The following is a 22,461-nucleotide window of genomic DNA, read 5'->3' on the forward strand; positions in this document are numbered from 1 at the left end:
CTAAGAGCTGCTCCATTCATGCGGACATCAGCGAAAACTGCGCTCTCACCGTATTGGCATTTTGTAGGCTCGGAACAAATATGACTCGTATAGTAGCCGACATGGAACTCGGCCACTAAAGCGATGTTTTGCTCTTTCCACCGACATCAAGGCCGATTGTGTCTTCACGTGGGCAGAAGACATTGCGGGGGATACATTGGAAATGGCTGGTCCTCCGCCCGCCCGCTCGCCCGCGTGCGCGCACTCTGAAAAATAAAACAACGACCGTGACTCGGCTCCGTATTTATTACTCCTCTTTCCGCAGAATCACGTTTATATTACGCCGGCTTTCTCCCACACTCAACCGGCACTTCTGTCTGTCTTGTCGTCCGCCAAAAATCCGAAATCACAAGCAAGTACATTACTAGTCCTCACCAATGGTCTATTCGCAAATCGATCTCGACGCGGAGCAGAAACAGTACGTGGCCGACGTAGCCGACGTCAAAAAGTGGTGGACCGAGCCGCGATGGCGGCACACCAAGCGCGTCTACTCGGCCGAGATCATCGTCCAGAAGCGCGGCTCCATTAAGACAGAGTATCCCAGTAACCACCAGAGCAAGAAGCTCTTCAAGCTTCTCGAAGAGCACGACAAGGTTGGTGAAACAGATATATACCGTGGACGGAAAAGCACGTGCTAACTGCTGATACCCATAGAATAGGACTGTTTCCTTCACTTTCGGCGCCCTCGACCCCGTCCACGTCACGCAGATGGCCAAGTATCTTGATACGGTATGTAGAAATTCTATCACCACATTTTGGTCGCGGAAGGATCTTTTTCATGGGTCTCGTATCGGGGACGACTCCGCATGCCCCGTGCGCCCCACGGCTCATGCACCCCTGAATTTCAGTAGTCCGCAGAATCTAACACCGAGCTCACTCAGATCTACGTTTCCGGGTGGCAGTCTTCCTCGACTGCGTCAACGTCCAACGAGCCGTCACCGGATTTAGCCGACTACCCCATGGATACCGTCCCGAACAAGGTCGAGCACCTCTGGTTCGCCCAGCTTTTCCACGACCGCAAGCAGCGCGAGGAGCGACTGTCCAAGTCTCCCGCCGAGCGTGCGAAACTCAACTACACCGATTTTCTACGCCCGCTCATCGCAGATGCGGACACTGGCCACGGCGGAATCACTGCCATCCTCAAGCTGACAAAGATGTTCATCGAGCGCGGCGCAGCGGGTATTCACATCGAGGACCAGGCTCCTGGCACGAAAAAGTGCGGACACATGGCAGGAAAAGTCCTCGTCCCCATATCGGAGCACATCAACCGCTTGGTCGCCATCCGAGCCCAGGCTGACATTATGGGCACTGACTTGCTTTGCATTGCTCGAACCGATTCCGAAGCCGCGACTCTGATTACGTCGACTATCGACTACCGGGACCACCCGTTCATTCTCGGATCTACAAACCCGCACCTCCCGCCGCTTGTCACGCTCATGGTCCAGGCCGAGGATGCGGGCAAGCAGGGCGAAGAGCTTCAGAAGATCGAAGACGAATGGATTGCGGCGGCCGGCATCATGTCCTACAATGACGCCGTGATCGCCGCTATCAAGACCAGCTCGTTGTCCAACAAGGACGCGCTGGTTTCCAAATTCGTTTCCGAGACTAGGGGAAAGTCCAACGACGCCGCTCGCGCGATCGCAAAGAAACTGGCCGGCATCGAGATTTACTGGAATTGGGACGCGCCACGGACGCGAGAGGGATACTACCGCATCCAAGGTGGTATTCAGTACGCCGTGGCTCGCGCCGTCGCGTACGCGCCTTTTGCAGACTTGCTGTGGATGGAGAGCAAGTATCCTGACTATGCCCAAGCCGAGCAATTCGCCAAAGGCGTGAAAGCCGTGCACCCGCACCAATGGCTTGCGTATAACTTGTCGCCGTCGTTTAATTGGACGACCGCGATGGCTGTGGGTGATCAGGAGACCTACATCACACGTCTCGGCAAGCTCGGCTACGTCTGGCAATTTATCACCCTCGCAGGTCTCCACACTACGGCGCTCGCCGTCGACAGCTTCTCCAAAAAATACACCGAGATCGGAATGCGTGCGTATGGTGAGTTTGTCCAGCAGCCGGAAATCGACCTTGGTGTCGAGGTTGTCAAGCACCAGAAGTGGTCTGGCGCGGAATATATCGACTCATTGCTCAAGATGGTTACGGGTGGCGTCAGCAGCACGGCCGCGATGGGCAAAGGAGTCACTGAGGACCAGTTTAAGCATTAGTCGTTGCATTGCTTGTATGCGTGTTTATCTAAAATCTTGTATTTGGATTGGGGCTGGCAAGCTCCTTTAATTTCGGAAGCGCGAATTGATTGAAGACCAATGCGCTCATGCTCATGATAATTGTTCAAGCTCGGTTTCGATGAATCTTTCGTCCAGAGACTGGAGATGTACACGCTCTTTCTACCGAGTGGTCAACTTCGAAACGTAGTCAGGAGAGGCAATGTTAAATGCTGCAGTATGTATTTATTAGTCCCTGTCGCAGGAGGTAGCGGAATCATGTAGATCCATGGGCCAAATTTAACCCAGCCATTGCTTCGTATTTATGGCTAGCCTCTCTCATTAATTCTCTCGTCGTACTCTTGCCGGCTTGCATCCGCGAAACTTGCATGAGAACTGATGCTGTGCCGTGGAAACTTGGCTTGTAACTGAGGCATAAGCGTGTTGTTGGTTTTACGGTTTACCCCCTGGCCGATGTTTCTTTCGGAACCTAAATACGGAGATCCACTTTCACTACTTAAACAAGAGAGGAGATATATTTTTTCATTCACACATCAACCATGATCCCGGTATCAACACATGAAAAAAAAATCATGATACATACTCATACACATATCGCAAAATCAAGTTTTGAAAAAAAAAATATTTGTACCACCGAAAACGAAGACGAAACCAGAATATCTCGGCACACCAAGAATCGATTTACAAAAAATATTAAATAAACAAACCATCAAAGCAAAAAGAAAAATTCGTGTATACCCAAATAAAAGAAAAAAAATGAACACCATTAGTTACAGGACCATTCTTTTTGTTGCCAATCAAAAATACCCAGATACAAAGTAAAAGAAAATCGATAAAACTTTTGTTAAAGTAACCCAATACGTCCCAGTGATGATGTATCCCAAGTAAATAGGAGGAATAAAATAACTTTTATCATGCCGTTCATCCGCGCGATGTCATGCAGTACCGGCCCCATCAACATTTCAAAACTAAAAAATGTAACAATGTAGCAAATAAAACCCCCACCTAACCGGCTCTTTAAAGGAGCAAATCCCCAACCATAACGCCCAACCCGACCATTTCCTTTCCCTTTCCGGCAAACAGACTGCGCCGCTTGAGCCCGTACACGGTTGGCGCAGACGCCGCGCGCTTCAGTGACGACGACGGTTTCCGCTTGGTCGTACTTTCTGGCGGTTTTGAGATCCCGACAACCGTGGTGGCGGCCACTGCGACGTCATGCTCGGGCTCGACAATTGCGCGGTTGAGATACCCGCAAATCGGGATGGTCATGTATCTGTCGATCCAGGACTTGGTGCTTGGGAACGCGACACTGTTGTCGACCACATTGTTGACGTCGAGGTATTGCTCGAGCAGCGCGTCCACGCTCGAAGACACGGACGACGCAACAGTATGAGAAATCGAGGGGTGGGTTTGCGCACGCGCAAGTCGCTGCTGTCTAGGCAGCACCGGAGATGTTGACGGCTGACCAAATCCGTAGGGGACTGACTTCTCAGGCGTCTTGTCAGTCCAGTGACCGATCGCCGGACCCATCGCTTGAATCCCCAGTGGGAGAGGAGGAGGGCCCATGGGAGAAGATGTGGGGGCGGGCTTGGGAGCACCGACCGCCGCCGTCGCAGTCAGCTTGTTGATAATCGGCAGGTCTTCGTCATCGGTAGTGGCGTCTTCGTCCTCGTAGATGACGATCGCAGACGCGGAAGACTCGGACGACGCCATTATTCTATCAACCGCCAGGCTGACGTCTGACGAGTCTTCGATAACCGAAAGCGATGGAGTGAACAGGTCATATAGGTCGCTGGCGTCATCCGGCGACGACACCAAGTCTGCAAATGTTAACACCAGCTGCGGACCAGTCGGTCGTATCACGTAAACATACCAAACGAGTCGTCAAGGCTATAGTCCTCTTTCCTCCGCTTCACCGAGCTGAAATCAAGCTCAGGCGTATGGACCGGCGATTCGGCGTCAACTGTGGCTGACAACGAGACAAAGTCGAGAACGTGCATCGGAGCAGTATTAGCGAAGTCGGCGTCGCGCCTCCTTTTTAGCGAACTCATCGTGAAAATATGACAGTAAGGATAGATATGCTGGAAGAAAAGTAGGTTAGCTATCAGTTATGTGATATTTATGGCGGCCCACAGAACGATGACTGTCATGCGGGGAGGTCGCGCGACACCTATACATACCAAGAAATACGTAGCAGCTCCAGGGCGCAGTACTCGAAGGTAGGAAAGAACAAGTAGGTAAATTGCGGATGACCACGAGTAGCACAGCCAGATAGACACAAAGCGTGAACTGGTGTCGACACTGCTCGGGAACCCGACGAGGATAAGTATCAGGCGGCGAATGAGCGACGAACTTTGGAAATAATTTGCCTGGGCTCACAGACAAAATTATTCGGTCATCGCGTTGGCCATGCGAAAAGTTTAAAGTTCCCGTGCGACTCAGAAGGGACCTTTGAGTCACGTTACTCTATATGCAACTGTTGCAGTTATCGCGATCTGATTGTTATGATATCTTTTAGCCCTCTTATCAAAAACGATAATATGGATAGAATGCAAATATTGGGGATATAAAATATCAAACGGCAAAGCAACAGCATTCTGCGATTATTAAGGGATCTCTTCCCGCGAGACAAAAATCGCATGTGCTTTTGCTCCTGCTGCTCTCTAACCGAATTCTTTGTCACCGGCCCTGTGATTAGGCTTAGTGCGGTAGAGTAGCTAATCTCAATCGGGTCTAGGGCGAGGCAGTCAATTACAGGGCAACGGGTCCACGACTAGCGCAAACCTTGTTTGTAAATTTGCCACACGAGAATCCGATTAATTATGACGTTGATTCAATTGTAACTGGCTGGCTGAGCTATTATTGTATACAACCCAAACAAGCGCATGACCAATTACTATCACATCGGAACATTTGGCAACTTGACGAGTGACAAAATAATTCTAGAGTTGGGCACTCGGAATATATGTCTGTGTCGAGACAGCGAGCAATTTTTGTTGCCAGTGAGATCCACCAACCACCGTGCACTGTGCAGTAAACACAGCAAAACACCTGTCAGCTGCAGTCTAGCGACCAGACATTACATGTCTGTGCTTGGCATTGATAACTACTATAGTTTATATACCATTCAAGCGAAGTGTGCTGTTGTGTACCGGCTAACGTTCGCAGTCGCATGTGGCCGAGACCTGAGCTGGCCCATTCAACGACAGTTACCAGGACATACTTCGGCCCAATTGCCATGAATTCATATATTCAAATTGTGCAATTGCGCAATCTTCTAGAATAACTCTATCAGATTGTATTCACTGCGGCATCGCGAAGTTTGCAACGGCGTCAACACAATAAACTTTAGCATCAAGGTCTCGCTAGTAGACATTACAAACAGGCGCGACCGGCGGGTATTAGTCGGATTTTAGTTTTCATGACCGAAGCGCAATATCTCCGGTCTGATATCTACGCACCCGAATAACCATGCGTCTATCTCTTAACTGGTGGCAGTGAATTTCAAGACCCGATACTAATGTCATGCACCAGAGCAGACAGCCGGCACATCTTTGACTCACCGTCTAGTGTATCATAACACTACATTAGTATAGAGATGCACGCGTCTGCACCATCCTGCCCATCCAGGCTACGATAAAGCAGACTCATCGCACCCAGTTGCGTAAGTGGCGTGGCGTAGGGACAAACGAAAGCCGGGAAACCCTTAGGGGTGGGCAACATTATTTAAGTTTAATATATAGTACAAGGAGCTGTTACAGACGGTACGCACTATTCCTATTCAGGTATTCTGCACAACCTTCCTCCAAGAACTTACCAATTGTAATATTTACTGTTGTTAGGACAACGGATGGTCAATAACCGGTCAAACTCCCAATGCAATTCCGAGCCAGCCCGCCAAGATATATTCCAACCAATTGTCACCAGTAGTTCACCTCCTACGAAATTTCCTCGCATTTATATCACAATTCGCAAAAATGACCAACGCATTCTCGAGACTGACTTCGATCAATCCCAGGGCAGTGACCCTCAGGCATCTGTCTTCGCCTTTCGTGTCCGGCACGCTTGTTGCGATTAACGCGTGTTTATTCACACTCCAGATCGCCATCATCATCTCTCGAACAGTCCGCCACCTGGCGCCTGCGCACATGCCGGAGCTCGACTCGCTCGTTACAAATCAGGGCCAGATTTCTGATGCTGCTTTGAAAGCGTTGCCAGACTCTGTGTTGAAGTAACTATCTGTTCGAGTGTGGACTGGGCAGGTGGAAAGCTAACGATGTAGTTGTTTTACATACATGATGAATAACTCTGCCAATCAGACTGCAATTTCTGCTTTGCGCTCGTGTTTGCCGTCCGAGAATATTGTTATCCAGTCTGAGAACTCTCTATTGTCTTCTGTGTCAGATGCTTTTCTTTGTACTGCTGCCTTGTCACTGGCAACATATCTGTACATCACAAAGTTCCGCAACAGCCCGCCTGGCCAAATTACCAATAGTACATCAACTTCTTCCGAGTCACTAGCACCTGCGGTGCAGTTCGCACAGCCAGCCATTGACGAGGATCAAGTCAGAGCGATTGCATTGGCCAGCTCTGCAGCGACGGCCGAGCTTTCAAATGCACTTCTCAAGCAACTTCAAGCAGGTCTTCAAAGCAATAACCGCGAAATAGAGCTGTTGAAAGGCAAGATTCTAGAAGTCGCGCAAACGGCCAAGTCCGATTGCCGGAACTTGCAGGGCCGTCTTAATCGCGGTGGTGACGTACGTCGGGAGCTGGAAAAACTGAAGGAGGCTACTGGTAGATTGTGGCAATGTGTATATCAGCTTTGCGAGGACTTACACTTGAATGGCGTGGATCGTAAGTTGTGTGTTGCTAGTTTGCTTGGGAATCTACTCTAACTGGCAGTATCTGCAGCAGCCCAGTTCGCAGCCCTCGGCTCGTATTACTACCCAGAACAGGAAGTTGGCAGTACTGCCTCGTTCAATTCCCCGAAATGCATTCTGACTGTTGATGGAAGGCAATTTGATCTTGCTACTGATGTTGGTAGAGATGAGTGGAATGCGTATCTTGCCTCGCGTAACTCAGCAGCTGCTCCGACTAGTACGGCAGCCGAAGACAGTGCTTCAGTTCACGAGGCCACCACTGAAGTCGCACTTCCTAATGAAATTATTCAGCCACAGCAGAATGAGGAACAGAATGAGGATTCCAAGATCTACAGTATCATTTTAAGTGACAGCGATGAAGCTTCGGTAAAGAATGAAGATGTCAAGGAGAACAAGCGGCCAATGCTATTGGTAGATACAGCCGCCGAGCCCATTAGACAGATGGAAGCTGCGGTACAGTCTGCTGAGCCAGATTCTCCTACTACGACTACTGCGGGGAGCACGGATGTTATTGCATCAACCGCTGCTACCAGCACTGCATCGCCCTTGGCTGCCGATACTATAACAGTTGCGCAGGTGAAGTTTGCAGTTGAGCAGGATCCAATGCAACAGGAGCAAGACGGTCGTTCTCTTCTCGCCAAACAGATTCAGGATGTTCAAACTCGTACTCATAGAAGTGCTTCCAGCGAAGCTCCAGGAGAGAACTCACCAACGACTGTCATCCCACCCCGTTCTGAGTCTGTTCCCGCTACTCCCGTCACTACTGACTATACTGTTCCTCAAGTACGCCAGCAGTCTCCGCAGCACCAACAACAACAGTTTAGAAAAGGGCCACAGCCATTTCAGCGATGGAATAACAACCAGCAGAATAATAATCGTGGACGCCGTAACAACAATAATAGTAACAATGGCAATAACAATCAGCAGTATAGGAAGAGATATACCCCTGGAAGCAACAACAGATATAACAACCACGGCGGATATTCGGCTGGAAATTCACCTGTTGATGGCGCTAATGATGGCATGCAAAAATTGCGTGTTACCTGGGGTAATAATAGTCAAAATTAAACATCCGCTGTTATGATGATGACCGTAGTAAAGTTAACTCATCTCTTATATTTTTATGGCAGTTATTATAGGTCAGTTTCCGGGTTAAATATGAGTATCATTGTTTGACTGACAAAAATTTTGTGTGTCTGAAGGAGTATATGTGATATTTGGAGATTCTGACATGATTAATGTATGATATTGATGAGAAGTCATGATAGCTTGTAAATACAGGGTAGTTTATGAATGAACTGAATTATACCCTCTAATGGCAAATGTTTCCGACTACGCCGATCCCTATTGTACAGTACGATGCATGACCCCTAGACGTGCGTGCTGATCGAAGACTATATATCTGACATTCCATGACAATTATTTCCGATCTCGATTAATACGGCGTGCGGTGTTTCTGCTGCCTCATGATAGTCCGCATAAATCTCCGTACCTTTTGCACAGACGGCGCTTCACATGCCCAAATCAGAGTCGCGCGAACCTTCAACTCCCCATTTTCAGCAACCTCAAGCCGGCCCATGACATTAATCCAATAACCAATAACTACACATGTTCTTGCAAATCTCGCAGCGTCAAACACCACAGCCCCGGCGTCTACTCTTATCTTACTCATCGTGCTCGGCGGCCAGGCAAGGTCGCCGTCGGCATGATCGTAATCTTCAAGCGTTAATACCGCTGTTTCGGGATCGTACGAAATAACGCGTCCAATAAATCGATAGCGACGTAAGCCATCGTTGTCGGCGTTGAAACTTATCGGATCTTGAGAGGGGGTGACCAACGACTTTTTCCGCGTGTCGAACTGCGCGACGAGATGCGGAATCGTCGTTATGAGCGAGCCCCCGTCAACGTCTTCGGACTCGATCGGCATTGTTCCGAGTCGAAATGCGGCGTAAAATGTAGTCAGTCTCTCATATTCCTCATTTAAAAAACGGATCTTGTAGTATACTGCTCTGACTGGAGCTAAATGAATTACGAGACCTAAGCATCATCTCCCGAGTCTCACGTGACCAGGTCGTAGTCACGTGCGCGACGCTGGGACTGCACGTTCGCGGTTCCAGATTTTACCGCACTCACATTTCCCCCCCGGAGCCAGGACGACACCTACGCAGAGCAACATTTCCGCACAGCGCGTACTAATCGCAAACAAACGAAAGCTCACGCGTGTCAAAATATAGGCTGTCAATGTCCCCTTCGATGCTCGAGGATCCCGCAATCGCGGCATTCCGATACTCCACGGGCCCGCCGCCACCGACGTCCGCGCCATCCCTGCCTCATGATCTTGGGCCTTGCACCTTCCTGCTGCGAGATCATACGCCGGCGACGGTCTATCCCATTACGAGTCCAGCCGCCGTTCCGATAGGATTACTCGCGTTTTTGTGCGATGAACTGAATATTGAGATTGAGAGGGGAGAAACATTGTGAGTGCTGCATTGTTTTTGGTTTGCCACTGGAGAAGTAACGTGACTAATTGTCGTATACAGTCCCATGCTTGAACAGCTGCCACTGGATGCATTTCAGTCGTACTGGTTTTCGTCGTTTGCGGCGATTATGTTACTTGGAGATGCGCCAGCGATAATGGATAACCGAAATTGGTCCAAAGAATGCTTTGGATCATTTTATGTATGTTGTGTGTTTAAGTTGTATCAAGCTGCATGCTGAAGATTGAGATCAGATCAAGCCAAATTACCCAGGTCGCAGCGCACATATTTGCAGTGCTGGTTTCATTGTTCCTCAACACGTGCGATCAAAAGGTATTGGCAGAGTGCTAGGCGAATGCTACATCGACTGGGCCCCAAAGCTAGGCTACACGTACTCCGTCTTCAATTTAGTGTTTGAAACAAATGTGGCAGCGAGAAGGATATGGGAGAGTATTGGCTTCAAGCGGATTGGTCGTGTGAAAGGCGCCGCCATTCTAAAGAATCATGAACATCCCGTGGACGCGATCATGTACGGGAGAGATTTAGTTGGACCTGTGGAAGATCCTGTTGGTGAACTGCGGTTTGATCGGATAAAGTTCTATTTAGAAACGGGACGGTACCCGCCACAGGCAGACAGACAAGAAAAGTCGCGGTTACGGTCGTCGGCTGCACATTACCGACTACGGGACAGTCGGCTGATGCTTAGGGACCGAGAGGTCGTGCCGGAGCCAGAGCGTCAGCTAGCTATTGCGACCCAAATTCATTTGAATGGCCACGTCGGTATTAATAAAACTACAGCGACTATCGCGGAGAAATATCACTGGACGAGAATTAAGGAGACTGCAGCAGCGGCGATTAGGCTGTGTTCAGAATGTCGCGACAATTCGCGGCCGCCACCACGCAAGCTGTCTGCGACAAGTACGACTTTGCAGGGAATGGTTGAGCCTAGTGAGGATGATTTGACAGCTAGCTTGGGTCTCGTTGGAGCACTCGACGGTAGGCAAGGCGGATATTCCATGGGTCCTGAGCCAACGGGTCTCAGACTTACGCCCGATCGGGTTGAGAGTCCGGATCCTAATGATCCAGGTGAATCTGGTTTTGGAATGAGTGTGCTTAATTTTGGTGAATAGAGTGTCTCTCTGCGAGTCCTGCGATCGAATTGGAAAGCCGAGGTTAGGTAACAATATCGTTGTATATAGCTTAATTTGTTTTTTTTGCTCCAGTGTATCAATTAACATGTTGAAACGTAGTAAACAGAAGGTGTGGATGATGAGAAGAATTTATGCGTTATTCTAGTTGTCTCAGCTCAGCTCTACCTGCGTCGTTGTTGCCGTATCAATGTAGATACAGGGTTCCATTTTTCCTCCTTTAAATCCAATCGGCATGATAAAATTGGCAGTCGCTACTTGCCTGTTCCGTTATTCTAGCTAACCTGCCTGCGTGGGCTTCTTTTACGAGCGCCGAAGACTGAACTTGCTTGCGGAGTTGTAGGGTTATGTGAAAAATTGGTTGTGCGGCTATTGCATCTTATGGCATCATCACCGCGCAATCGGGTCATGTACGAAACTTTTAATTGACTATCAACTTGGCCTGCATATATGTCTGAGAAGTCAACAAACGGGAAAATATCATCGCTACCTGAGATTCGATAATCTGAAGCAATTGGCGGTTCTATACAAGAGTGTTGAAAAGTTGCATATATATTATCTCCGCACTATATACTGCAAGATCAGCGATGAATGAAGCATGGGTTTGCGATCCATCACCGAGGCGCGCGATGGTGTTAACCGATGGGTCTATATTTTTAATTTTCATGATGATACTTCTACCGGCTCGTACCCGAGCATAAGCATAACCCGTTGTCATAGTCATTTTTGGCTTCTCGGACTTCTGACTCAACTGTAATCGATAAACAATTCGACTGAAAACATAATTCTGAGCACGCTTATTCGCCAGAGACGTTGTACGGACCTCAGCGGTCTGCCAGCGCGCTGGTGAACGGAATATCGGCTTGCCATGCCGACGTCGCGCAAAATATGGTCCCCTGCATTAGGCTGTACACTCTGTGGCCATCTAGGCAAATGCACATAATATGGCTATCGGTCAGTCCTAGTTCTGATATTTTTTAACTTTGTACGGTGGCGGTATTTCTTTGCTGCGAAGCCCATTTCCCCGTCTGCCTTTCCTCCTTGCTTCCTCATTATCTTCCCTGGTTCCCTGCTGTGTACTTCACCTCGACCACGGATACTATACGAACAATAGGGGCCATGATGTGGAAGCGGTCAACATCACAGAGCGATAAGTCCGCTGACAGCAACGAGAAGACAGCGGCGACAGAGAAATCGCCTTTGCTTCAGCAACAGAGCTGGTCAAACAAGACAGTCGATGTCAATGAACATGCTGACGAGTTCTCACATTTGACTACGCTCGAAGCAGATATTCTTCGAAGGCAGGTACTCGTGACACCCTTGTCGACGCATTTCTTCTCATTATATCGATATGCGACCAAGAAGGATCGGTTCCTGCTCGGCATTGGATTTTTATTTGCGATTGTATCTGGAACACTGAGACCACTCATGACTGTACGGATATTCAGTTGAGCCATGAATAAAACACTTAATGCTAATGAAATAAGATTCTGGTTGGAAATATTGCCCAGCTTTTTGTCAACTATAGACCTCCGAGTGAAATTCACGGCTACTACGGCGACAGTAAAAATCATTACGGCGCAAATGGATTCAACGTGACATTGATTATCGATAATACCAGTGGGTTTAATAGCACGGAGAGATATGAAAGCTATCCGTATCCTGTCACCTCTCCCGAGGAGTTTCAGCGTCAGATTAATCAGATTGCCTTGTATGCGACGCATTTCTGTTTTGGATACTGATCATTGCGCTAACGTGTATTAGATTCTTCGTTGGTCTCGCAGTTGCGGATTTCTTGACGTCGACGATTAACACGTACATCTTCATTGATCGCGGTGAAGTTTTGTCATCTCGTATCCGCAAGAATTACCTCGATTCCACGCTCCGTCAGAATACCGCTTATTTCGACAAACTTGGAACCGGAGAGATTACAACGCGTATATCAACGGACATACTTCTTGTGCAAGAAGGCATGTCCGAGAAAGTCGGCCAGGTGTCGTCAAATATTACAACGTTCATCAGCGCTTTACTCATCGCGTTCACGCGCTCATGGAAGCTCACGCTCATTTTGAGCTGTATAACATTTTCCGTACTAGTCACCATGACTGTCGCCTCGCGATTCATGGTCAAATTCTATCGCAAGTCGTTGTCAGGTTATTCCGTTGGTGGCACTATAGCGGAGGAAGCCCTTTCGAGCATTCGCAACGTCCAGGCTTTCGCTATTGAAGAGCGTCTCGCTGTTCAGTATGATGAATTTCTTACGGTCACGGAGAAGTGGGCTCATAAAGCTGGCATGGTTCTAGGGTTCATGACTGGCATGATGTGGTTCTTCATGTACTGCAACTACGCGCTAGCCTTTTTTCAGGGTTCGAAGTTCATCGCGTCAGGATACCTTGAAATTCGACAAGTCATGTCAGTGTTGATGTCGATGATGATGGGATCATTTTTCTTGTCCTCTATTCCTCCTCTTTTGCGACACATTGCGAACGGCATTGCCGCTGCGTCGAAGATCTACACGGCGATTGACCGCGACTCCGCAATCGATCCGCTCGCTCCGGGCGAGACTTTCTCGGAGTCTGAATTGAACGGCAGGGTTGAATTCCGCGATTTGAAATTCATTTACCCTTCCCGCGCGCATTCCATTGTGCTCGAACACTTTACTTTGACGATTGAAGCAGGCAAGACAGTCGCCATCGTCGGCGCATCTGGGTCTGGAAAGAGTACGATCATTAATATTCTTGAGCGTTTCTATAATCCTGTCGGTGGACATGTTTATCTTGACGGACATGATATTTCAAAATTGAATGTCGAGTGGCTTCGTCAGCATATGTCTCTTGTGTCTCAAGAACCTTTCCTATTCGCATGCTCGATCTTTGAAAACGTGGCATATGGTCTTATCGGTACTCATTACGAAAGTGCGTCTCGAATTGAAAAGGAGGCATTGGTTATCGATGCATGCAAAAAGGCGAATGCGTGGACGTTCATTGAGATGTTACCGCTCGGATTGAATACCCAGGTCGGTGAGCGCGGGTTCTTGATGTCTGGTGGGCAAAAGCAGAGAATTGCAATTGCTCGTGCGATTGTTAGCAACCCGAAGATATTGTTGCTTGACGAGGCTACATCGGCGTTAGATACGAAGAGCGAAGGTATCGTCCAGGAGGCGCTCGATGCTGCGTGTAAAGGCCGAACTACGATTGTTATTGCGCACAGGTTGTCTACTATCAAGGACGCGGATATGATTGTCGTCATGTCGAAAGGCAAGGTTCTCGAGACCGGAACTCACAACCAGTTGATCACGAAACAGGGCGAATACTACAATCTGGTCCAGGCGCAGAAGATCGAGGCGCTCAAGGAAGACAAGAAGGATGAAGCTGAGGCGAATTCCGATAAGACTGAGTTTGATACCGACTCTGATCTCGAGACCGAGGGAACCTTTTCTAATGGATACGAATCTGCTAGTTCCTCTGATTACAAGGGGGACGATAGGGAGCAGTTAAAGCTTTCGCGCACTAAGACTGGGCGATCTATCTCCAGTATCGCGCTCGGGCAGAAGCCAGAGGAGCCATTACCGAACGTGGACTCGACGTGGACTCTTATCAAATTTTTGATGCTATTGACACAGAAGGAAAACAAGTATTTGGTTATCGGTACGGTATGTGCGGCGATTAACGGCCTCGGCCATCCGGTGATTTCGATTTTGTATGCACTCAGTGTCTCATCGTTCGGAAATGGCCCGGCTGAGTACGACATTATGGCGAAGAATATTCGCGTCTATGCCGGTGTATTCTTCGCACTCGGATGGGTTCAATCTTCAGCCTTCTTTCTTTGCAATGCAACCCTGTCATTCGTCGGCCAGCGCCTCGTTCGCAGAATTAGATATCAAACTTTCCGACATATCATGCGACAAGACATGGTATTCTTCGACAAAAAAGAGAACTCGACGGGCAAGCTCACAACCGTTCTCGCGCAATATGCACAAAGCGTTGAAGGTCTCAGCGGTGCCACGTTGGGCCAGATTATGAATGCGCTATTTAATATTTTCGCGGGCTCAATTCTCGCGCTGTCGGTTGCTCCCAAGATGGCGGCTGTTTTTATTGGCTGCGTGCCGCTCATGATTGGGTGCGGATATGGTAGATTCTCGATGTTGGCGCGTGTACAAGAACATGCGAAGAAAATGAATGAGCAATCAGCGGCATACGCCTGTGAGGCTGTCTCGTCTATCCGCACGGTCAACTCTCTGACTCGTGAACGTGATATTGTGGACATTTACGAAGCCGATTTAGCAAAGCAGACGCACACGAACATAGTTCCTACAGCCAAGTCCGCCTCGTTGTTCGGTACCGCCCAGGGACTCCAGTTCCTGATCATGGGTTTCGGATTCTGGTGGGGATCGCGGTTTATATATAGCGGAGAGTACTCAGTGGTGCAGTTTTACATCACATTCATGTCCTCTATTTTCGGGGCGCAGAACGCCGGCATCGTCTTTTCGTACGCGGCCGATATGACGAAGGCAAAAAGTGCGGCACAGAGCATTAAGAACTTGTTTGATCGGGTTCCCGAAATAGATCGGTGGTTTGATGGGGGCGAAGTTTTGGATTCTGACCAGGTGCAAGGTGATATAGAGTTTCAAGATGTCCACTTCCGCTATCCGACGCGTCCCGGCGTGCCTGTGCTAAGAGGGCTGAATCTGAGAGTTAAGAAAGGACAGTACGTTGCTCTTGTTGGTGCTTCTGGATGCGGAAAGAGTACGACGATTGGCCTGATCGAGAAGTTCTACCGACCACTCACCGGGCAAATATTATTTGACGGCCACGACGTGAATTCTTTGAACATCAACAGCTACAGAAGTCAGATCGCACTTGTTCAGCAGGAGCCAGTGCTGTACGCAACGACGATTAAAGACAATATCAAGTTGGGCTCGCTAGAGAATGCGGACGATATTTCACACGAGAGAATAGTGGAGGTGTGCAAGCAATCCAACATTCACGACTTCATCGTCTCACTTCCAGAGGGATATGACACATTGTGTGGAACGAAAGGCGTACTCCTATCCGGTGGTCAGAAGCAGCGGATCGCGATCGCTCGAGCACTTATTCGAGAGCCAAAAGTGCTGCTGCTGGATGAAGCCACATCGGCGCTTGACTCCGACTCCGAAAAAGTTGTCCAAGCTGCGCTGGATCAGGCCGCCAAGGGTCGCACTACAATCGCAGTTGCTCATAGACTGAGCACGATTCAGAACGCGGACAAGATTTTCGTTTTTGGAGGCGGTAAAGTCCTAGAAGAAGGGACACATTTCGAGCTGTTGGCGAAGCGGGGAAGATACTATGAATTGGTGCAAGCGCAGGCTTTGGAGGGTGCGGAATAGATTGCCATTTGATTTGGTGTACGTTAGAACGATACCAGCATCACGGGATTATTATTTTGTTTGTGATCATTTATCATCGACGCATTACATTTCTTTGATAGGTGAACCTCGTATAAATGTTTTCCGCTCGTTAGTATCAATATATTACAATAACACTATCGAATCTCAAAATCATTACAGCCGGTTGTCGGTTATCCATTGTAAACTCGCCGTTTTGTTTGTTATGCTCCTGTCTTTCAATTCTTGAATGCTGAGAAATAAATTTGGGTAATTAATATTCGGTCTTCAAAAAGAGTTCATTGCCTCTAGATCTACTGCCCCGCACGAACGCAGCTCGGGCCACGATTCTGGCATGCAGCTTTTCCGGGCGACTTCTTTTGGACAATGGGGCCGCCGAGGAGAATCGAGATTGGCCAGCAACAATCGCCAACAGCGCTAGTAACGCTGAAGTGTGGTACCCGCATAATAGAGTGCCAGGCTCTTCAGTGTGCGTGAAGCGTTGTAGCTATCAGGTCGATGTAGGCTCCGAACTTCCCCGACAGCTCAGAAGCTGCAGCAGGCTGGCTTTCTCGGCCATTGCGGCGGATTCCTCGTCTATGTGTCTGAGTCTTTAGTATGCAGATGCAGAGGAAGGACAATGGACAGTCGCAGAGGACAAAGCCAAAGCTGAGGCTGCAGCTCGGGGGAGAACTGATTGCCGTCTACGTTCGAACAGTGCTCAAGACATTATTTATTATAATTGCTTTGACAGTTGTCAGATAATACAATATTTGGTAATTAAAAAGCAATGAAGCAATAAAGCATCGGTAATATGTTAATATGAAATAATTGATAGAATTTTCTTTCGTATACGTGATTTTTGTAAGCATTCACTTGAGACAGGGGTCAATACCGGAAACTGCTGATCACTGCTTGATGACGTCACTCTCTGTCGTCGGCATTATTTTGTGCGGCTTGCGATAATCAGGAGTATCTGGAAACAAAGGCCGAGCTGCCGACAAAGCCGCAGCATATGACGACTAAATTGGTCAGCAGAGCAGTTGCCGCAGTTAACTCGTCCTGTTTAGTGTGATAAATGACAAAGTGGCGCTGCGCACACGAGGTTAAAAGATAGGCCGAAAGCTGTATCCTCGGCAATAGCCACAAACGGGTGAATACCGTGTGTACTAACTACGACGCCACCTGTTGAATAAGCAGCAACTAATAATAATAGTGTGCCATGACGTATGTGATCCAAGGTCAACAGTACAGTAATAATGGCCACAACAGGATTTTTGTGGCGTAGTGAGGTCATGCTGCATATGTCCGACATCTTCCATGGAATTACACTTTCGGCTGTCGCCGGCAAGCGCTTGTTAATATGTCACACATTTGCCCGCTAACGCCGTCGGGGATAATCAAAGTCTTCCTCAGTCGAACAACGGCAAAGTCTAAGAAATATGATTATTACTTGCAAGCAGATAAATATATAGGACAACCGAACCCCTTCGACCTAGCAACTTCACCGAGTGCCAGCTGTCGCATACAACATTCACATTTGAGATTCTGAGCGCTATTACCCGACAATGTCAATGCGACCAGTTCAATTGGCGGTCTCACGGACAGTAAGCCGGGGCTCTATACTCGCCCGAGCAGTGTCGGATGCCACTCAAAGCCACGACCACGGGAACGTGTTCAACGACGCATTTGCTCGATGCGTGGTCCATGACGAAGGCACTAGCCCTTATTTCGAGGGATCCAGATTAGAATCTACGACATCATCGACTGTCGCGTCCGCTATTGCACAACAAGGTGATACCGTGGATTTGGAGAAAAGTCAGACAGCCCCTCGCAAACATGGGTTCTTTAGCAGCTCGATTAGAAAGACACGACTTCATGTGCTCCGGACACTTGCAACTTCGATTGTTGTAATGGGAATTCTAATTATGGTATGTCTGTCGCCAATATTCCGCGGCGGATAACGTTTAACAGCAATTAGGGCATTTTGTCTATTTATTGGGGTTCATTTTTTCGTCGCGAAGAATATCTTAATCGTGTGTCGTTCTGGATCGTCGATATGGACAACACCGCAAACTCCCTCGTCGGGTCGACATTTATCAGCTTGGCATCTCAGCTTTCTAAGGCTGCTGGATCTGCGCAGGTTGAGGTTAGAGACGCTTCGTCTTTTGGATATTCTTACGATGCGGTTTACAACGGCGTTATTCAGCAGCATACGTGGGGCGCATTTATTATTCACCCCAATGCAACGGAATCGTTGCTTTCTGCACTCGCGAATCCATCTTCTGCGCAGGACTACGACGGGACAGCGGCGATCCAGTTTGTCTACCCACAGGCACGAGAACCACAATTGTACACCTACCTCGTTCCCTGGGTGTCAAGCTTGAACACAAACATTACTGCGGCTTTCTCTGAAGTGATCATTCAGATAGTAGCTCAAAACTCCAACTATTCGCTTTCAGCTATCGCCTCGTCGGCTCCTCAAGTTCTTTCCACACCGGTGGCTATTAACAGCTACAACATACGACCCTTTGACAACCCAATCAGCACTGCTGTTTTGCAAGTCGGTTTAATCTACCTGATTATCATCTCTTTCTTCCAGTTCAATTTTTTCCAACCCGTCCATATGACATTAGCCCCGCACCTGAAGCGCACTCACTATATCCTGTACCGATTGGCGACAACCTGGATCGCATATTTCTTCCTCTCGCTCTTCTACTCCCTCATCTCACTCGCGTTCCAAATCGACTTCACTCGCGCCTTTGGCCGAGCTGGTTTTGTCATATATTGGATGATTAACTGGCTTGGCATGGCTGCCGTGGGTGGCGCCTGCGAAAATGTTGCATTGATCGCCGTGGTGACCTACCCGCCCCTTATCGGTTTCTGGCTTATTTTCATGGTCATTTCGAACGTGTCAGTCGCGTTTTATGCTATCCCTCTCGAGGCAGGAATTTATCGGTACGGATACGCATTTCCGATCAAGAACATTTGCGATGCGATTAAAACAGTGTTGTTTAACACTAAGGATACGCTGGGACTGAATATCGGAGTTCTGGTTGCGTGGATTGCGGTTAATACTCTTCTGTTACCTTTTTGTATTTGGTTCTCGGGATATCGGATGCAGCAAAAGAAAGTGGCGGAGGAGTTGAAAGCAAACTCGGAGAAGCGATAATAGCAGTATTGGAGCACATTTTTGGCGTTTTTAGGTCCGGTCCCATATATTTCCTCTGCATCATAGATTTTGATTCGTTCCTGTTACATAGAGATCAATTAATAATTTTTTAATATTTCATAATTAATGTATTACATTCTGTGGCCGATTATATACAACATCCCAATCAGACTTTTGCAATTCGAACAATTTTATTCCCAACTTTCAATAGACAACCGAGCACTCATATGAACGCCATTTCCTAAACACAGATATTGCATATAATAGCGCATGCGCAAACATCAATATTCCTTCCACTCCACACGAATAATACCTCATCCCCACATCATTTAGTCGTATTTTCAAAAATCGCCGCTTCAGCCAATCTCTTCTGCTTCTGAGACTCACTAATTGTCTCTTCTGCGGCCGGTTGATTCCGGAACTTGGCCATCTCGAGCTTATATCTTCGCTTGAGGAGCTCATTTAGTGTGTGTCCCTCTTCCCTACCTTCCCGACGCTCGTATAAATAGAATGCTGACACACCGACGGCGATGCCGAAGATGGGATCCAGTGTTCTGTGACCGTATTAGTAGGTCCTAACAGCCGAAAAGCATGCGACGAAAACGAGGAGGCGCTTACTTTGATATTAAATACGGATATCGTAGTGTCGCCATTTTGAAGCAATAACAGATAATATCACGATCCGCTGTAGTTCGAAAACTTCGGCAGACTAAAATGATTCAAGAGCGTGACTATTAGGAATTCGTGTTTGTCTTCGAAGTAAACGATGGTCCCCTCCTACGGCTCAGGGTTAGGTCCCTGGTGCAGCTCATCGCTCGCCAAACTTTAATCAGTATTGTCCCAACGACTCGTGTTGAAAAAAAATTTGGCTAAAAACTTCGAAAGTCAGGGTCGTTTGTTTGATTTAGCCAATATATAAAGGGAAAAGGACACACATAATGTCAGCACCGTTAGAAAGAATACAGCGTGTCCGGAATTCCGTGCTGCCTAGCCAGACGACGCCGGAGCAGCGGTTTTGGCGGGCGTATAAGGTAACTAAAGCAGCAGACGTACAATAATCAATTAGCGATGGCTAAAGACTAACTAAAAGTAATAGACGCCGCTATTAGTCAAAGAGCACGGTGCCATATCACACATTAATTTCTGTCCATCCGGAACACATGATTTCGCCGTCACCTCAGGAGCGCGGGTACAAATCTTTTCGGCGCGAACACGGCAGGTTGTCCGCACAATCGCGCGATTTAAAGATACGGCGTATTCGGGCGAATTTCGACCAGACGGAAAACTATTGGTTGCCGGCGACGCAACTGGCTTAATACAGGTTTTTGACACGAAGTCGCGATCCATACTATTAACATTGAATCCCACTAATCAAGCAACTCATGTGACTGTATTTCATCCCAAGACGCTCACGACGCTGTTATCTGGATCCGACGATCAGACATTGCGGTTATGGGATATCACGTCGTCTGAGCCGACTAGTGTGTTTAAATCACATACGGATTATATCCGCGCGGCGAGCTTTTTGTCGCCTGCATCGGATAATGTGGTGACAGGATGTTATGACGGGCTCATCAGAATATTTGACCCACGAGCACCTCATGAGCCTACACTCTCGCTTTCGCACGGGGCGCCGGTAGAAGCTACACTCCCGCTCACGGGAACGACCGTACTCAGTGCTGGGGGTCCTAGCGTTAAAGTCTGGGATCTGGTTGCGGGAAAAATGGTGAAGGACCTCGGCAACTTTCAAAAGACAGTCACAAGTTTACATGTCGGTGGAAGCGGTGGCAGTCCAAGTGGGGCAAACGCAGTTTTGGCAGGTGGTTTGGATGGACATGTTAAGGTGTTTGATACTACGACCTGGGAAGTCAAATTTGGCTGGAAATTCGGCGACGCCGTGTTGACCACTGCTATTAGTGTAAGTAATTTCAGAGTTTCCAGGACGATTTGCTAAAAATGGACATAGCCTGATCAGAAACATTTCGTGACTGGTCTAACCTCCGGAGTACTTTCGATCCGCACGCGCAAGACTGACCCACGAGTCAAACAAGGCGTAAAGCAGACTAAATCCGGCAACTTCGCTCGCATGATTCGCGGCGCAGATTACAAAGGTGAAAATGAGCATCAAATTTTAATCGACGATGAACGCAGATCGCGACGCAAAAAAATACGGCTCTTTGAGCGCCATTTGAACGCGTTCCGATGGCGAGAGGCGCTCGATGCTGCGTTTGCTCCTGGAATGGCCCCGGAAATTACGGTTACTGTACTAGATGAACTCAAAAGACGAGGCAAAGTCCGGATCAGTTTGGCAGGTCGGGATGAAGGACAACTGGAGCCGCTAGTAAAATGGGCCGTGCGCAATATTGATGATTTTAGGAACGTCGAGGTTGTAGCTGACTGGATGGCCTGTGTTGCCGACATGTACGCGTCGGTGATTGAGAAGTCCCCGGTGCTAGAGGACTTGGTCAGTGAGTTGCAACGAAAGTTAACGAGGCAGGTCGAGATCGCGCGTGAAGCTCGGCGATTGGAGGGCATGCTGGAAATGTTGATTCAGAGTCATTAGTTTTGCTTATATCGTTTTATTACTTCATGTTCATATTTTGGGGATCGGCATATGTAGGTTAATAAAAGTCTAATGACCATTCAATCAAACTATGGGCGGATATCGATGACCAAAGAAACAGGATTATTACCAGCAGAGGACTTGAGGGTCCAATGTCTAACGCAAAATGGTCAGATTGATAGGAGAATCAACTGCTCGCCGACGCGGAGATCCAGAAATTGGCACAAGTGTGGACCATCGCGACTATAATGTTGTATCTCGCTCTTAAGACGTAACTGGCAGTATCTGGTACAGCGATGGGCTTTAGTAGAGTACCTTCGCCGTGATCATTTACTAATCGAGCGCTTTCGAGACTTCTCTATTTCTGGGGTTCATAAATGCGAAGTAATATATCACATCGTCGGTCTTAGTATCCGTATGTCAGTAGCAACGTACGATGCATTCAAGTATAGCCAATGCTAGCAAAACTATATTATCCTACTAGTCTAATCCCAACATAATCCCAATAGTAGTTGATGTTGTACCTATATTCCCAAATATAGTTCCAGATCCCAATTAGCAATGCAAGACATACGTGAAACCG

At 48.1% G+C, this 22,461-nt stretch overlaps 9 protein-coding genes across 9 annotated transcripts; 6 read left to right on the forward strand and 3 right to left on the reverse strand.

Moving 5' to 3' along the window:
• Positions 1-57: 57 nt before the first annotated feature.
• On the forward strand, positions 58-2,601 carry V1508DRAFT_417094 (isocitrate lyase). The gene is made up of 3 exons (XM_066940298.1): positions 58-632; positions 694-768; positions 921-2,601. Exons 1-3 carry the CDS (start codon positions 417-419, stop codon positions 2,256-2,258), a joined length of 1,629 nt encoding a protein of 542 aa, XP_066795936.1. The 5' UTR covers positions 58-416; the 3' UTR covers positions 2,259-2,601.
• Positions 2,602-3,168: 567 nt separating this feature from the next.
• V1508DRAFT_120660 (uncharacterized protein) lies at positions 3,169-4,593 on the reverse strand. Its single transcript, XM_066935919.1, has 3 exons — positions 4,457-4,593; positions 4,150-4,357; positions 3,169-4,096 (listed from the first exon to the last, which is right to left on the reverse strand). Exons 2-3 carry the CDS (start codon positions 4,325-4,327, stop codon positions 3,294-3,296), a joined length of 981 nt encoding a protein of 326 aa, XP_066795937.1. The 5' UTR covers positions 4,328-4,357; positions 4,457-4,593; the 3' UTR covers positions 3,169-3,293.
• A 1,523-nt stretch (positions 4,594-6,116) lies between these two features.
• Positions 6,117-8,467, forward strand: V1508DRAFT_417101 (uncharacterized protein). Its single transcript, XM_066940299.1, has 3 exons — positions 6,117-6,507; positions 6,559-7,130; positions 7,188-8,467. Exons 1-3 carry the CDS (start codon positions 6,254-6,256, stop codon positions 8,222-8,224), a joined length of 1,863 nt encoding a protein of 620 aa, XP_066795938.1. The 5' UTR covers positions 6,117-6,253; the 3' UTR covers positions 8,225-8,467.
• V1508DRAFT_120673 (uncharacterized protein) lies at positions 8,409-9,278 on the reverse strand. The gene has a single exon (XM_066935920.1). It carries the CDS (start codon positions 9,081-9,083, stop codon positions 8,592-8,594), a length of 492 nt encoding a protein of 163 aa, XP_066795939.1. The 5' UTR covers positions 9,084-9,278; the 3' UTR covers positions 8,409-8,591.
• A 32-nt stretch (positions 9,279-9,310) lies between these two features.
• Positions 9,311-10,984, forward strand: V1508DRAFT_455714 (uncharacterized protein). The gene is made up of 3 exons (XM_066942623.1): positions 9,311-9,633; positions 9,697-9,835; positions 9,888-10,984. Exons 1-3 carry the CDS (start codon positions 9,398-9,400, stop codon positions 10,761-10,763), a joined length of 1,251 nt encoding a protein of 416 aa, XP_066795940.1. The 5' UTR covers positions 9,311-9,397; the 3' UTR covers positions 10,764-10,984.
• A 916-nt stretch (positions 10,985-11,900) lies between these two features.
• On the forward strand, positions 11,901-16,146 carry V1508DRAFT_354505 (P-loop containing nucleoside triphosphate hydrolase protein; the record flags this gene model as incomplete). Its single annotated transcript, XM_066936917.1, has 3 exons — positions 11,901-12,215; positions 12,269-12,492; positions 12,546-16,146. 3 exons carry the CDS (start codon positions 11,901-11,903, stop codon positions 16,144-16,146), a joined length of 4,140 nt encoding a protein of 1,379 aa, XP_066795941.1.
• Positions 16,147-17,222: 1,076 nt separating this feature from the next.
• V1508DRAFT_417111 (uncharacterized protein) lies at positions 17,223-19,471 on the forward strand. Its single transcript, XM_066940300.1, has 2 exons — positions 17,223-18,074; positions 18,125-19,471. Exons 1-2 carry the CDS (start codon positions 17,712-17,714, stop codon positions 19,313-19,315), a joined length of 1,554 nt encoding a protein of 517 aa, XP_066795942.1. The 5' UTR covers positions 17,223-17,711; the 3' UTR covers positions 19,316-19,471.
• Positions 19,420-20,074, reverse strand: V1508DRAFT_120717 (uncharacterized protein). Its single transcript, XM_066935921.1, has 2 exons — positions 19,934-20,074; positions 19,420-19,869 (listed from the first exon to the last, which is right to left on the reverse strand). Exons 1-2 carry the CDS (start codon positions 19,966-19,968, stop codon positions 19,641-19,643), a joined length of 264 nt encoding a protein of 87 aa, XP_066795943.1. The 5' UTR covers positions 19,969-20,074; the 3' UTR covers positions 19,420-19,640.
• A 127-nt stretch (positions 20,075-20,201) lies between these two features.
• On the forward strand, positions 20,202-22,142 carry V1508DRAFT_417114 (UTP15 C terminal-domain-containing protein). Its single transcript, XM_066940301.1, has 3 exons — positions 20,202-20,346; positions 20,412-21,233; positions 21,282-22,142. Exons 1-3 carry the CDS (start codon positions 20,254-20,256, stop codon positions 21,876-21,878), a joined length of 1,512 nt encoding a protein of 503 aa, XP_066795944.1. The 5' UTR covers positions 20,202-20,253; the 3' UTR covers positions 21,879-22,142.
• The last annotated feature ends 319 nt before the right edge of the window (positions 22,143-22,461 follow it).

The sequence above is a fragment of the Lipomyces doorenjongii genome, assembly GCF_038497915.1.
Source record: "Lipomyces doorenjongii strain NRRL Y-27504 unplaced genomic scaffold V1508scaffold_23, whole genome shotgun sequence".
NCBI classification, from domain to species: Eukaryota; Fungi; Ascomycota; class Lipomycetes; order Lipomycetales; family Lipomycetaceae; genus Lipomyces; species Lipomyces doorenjongii.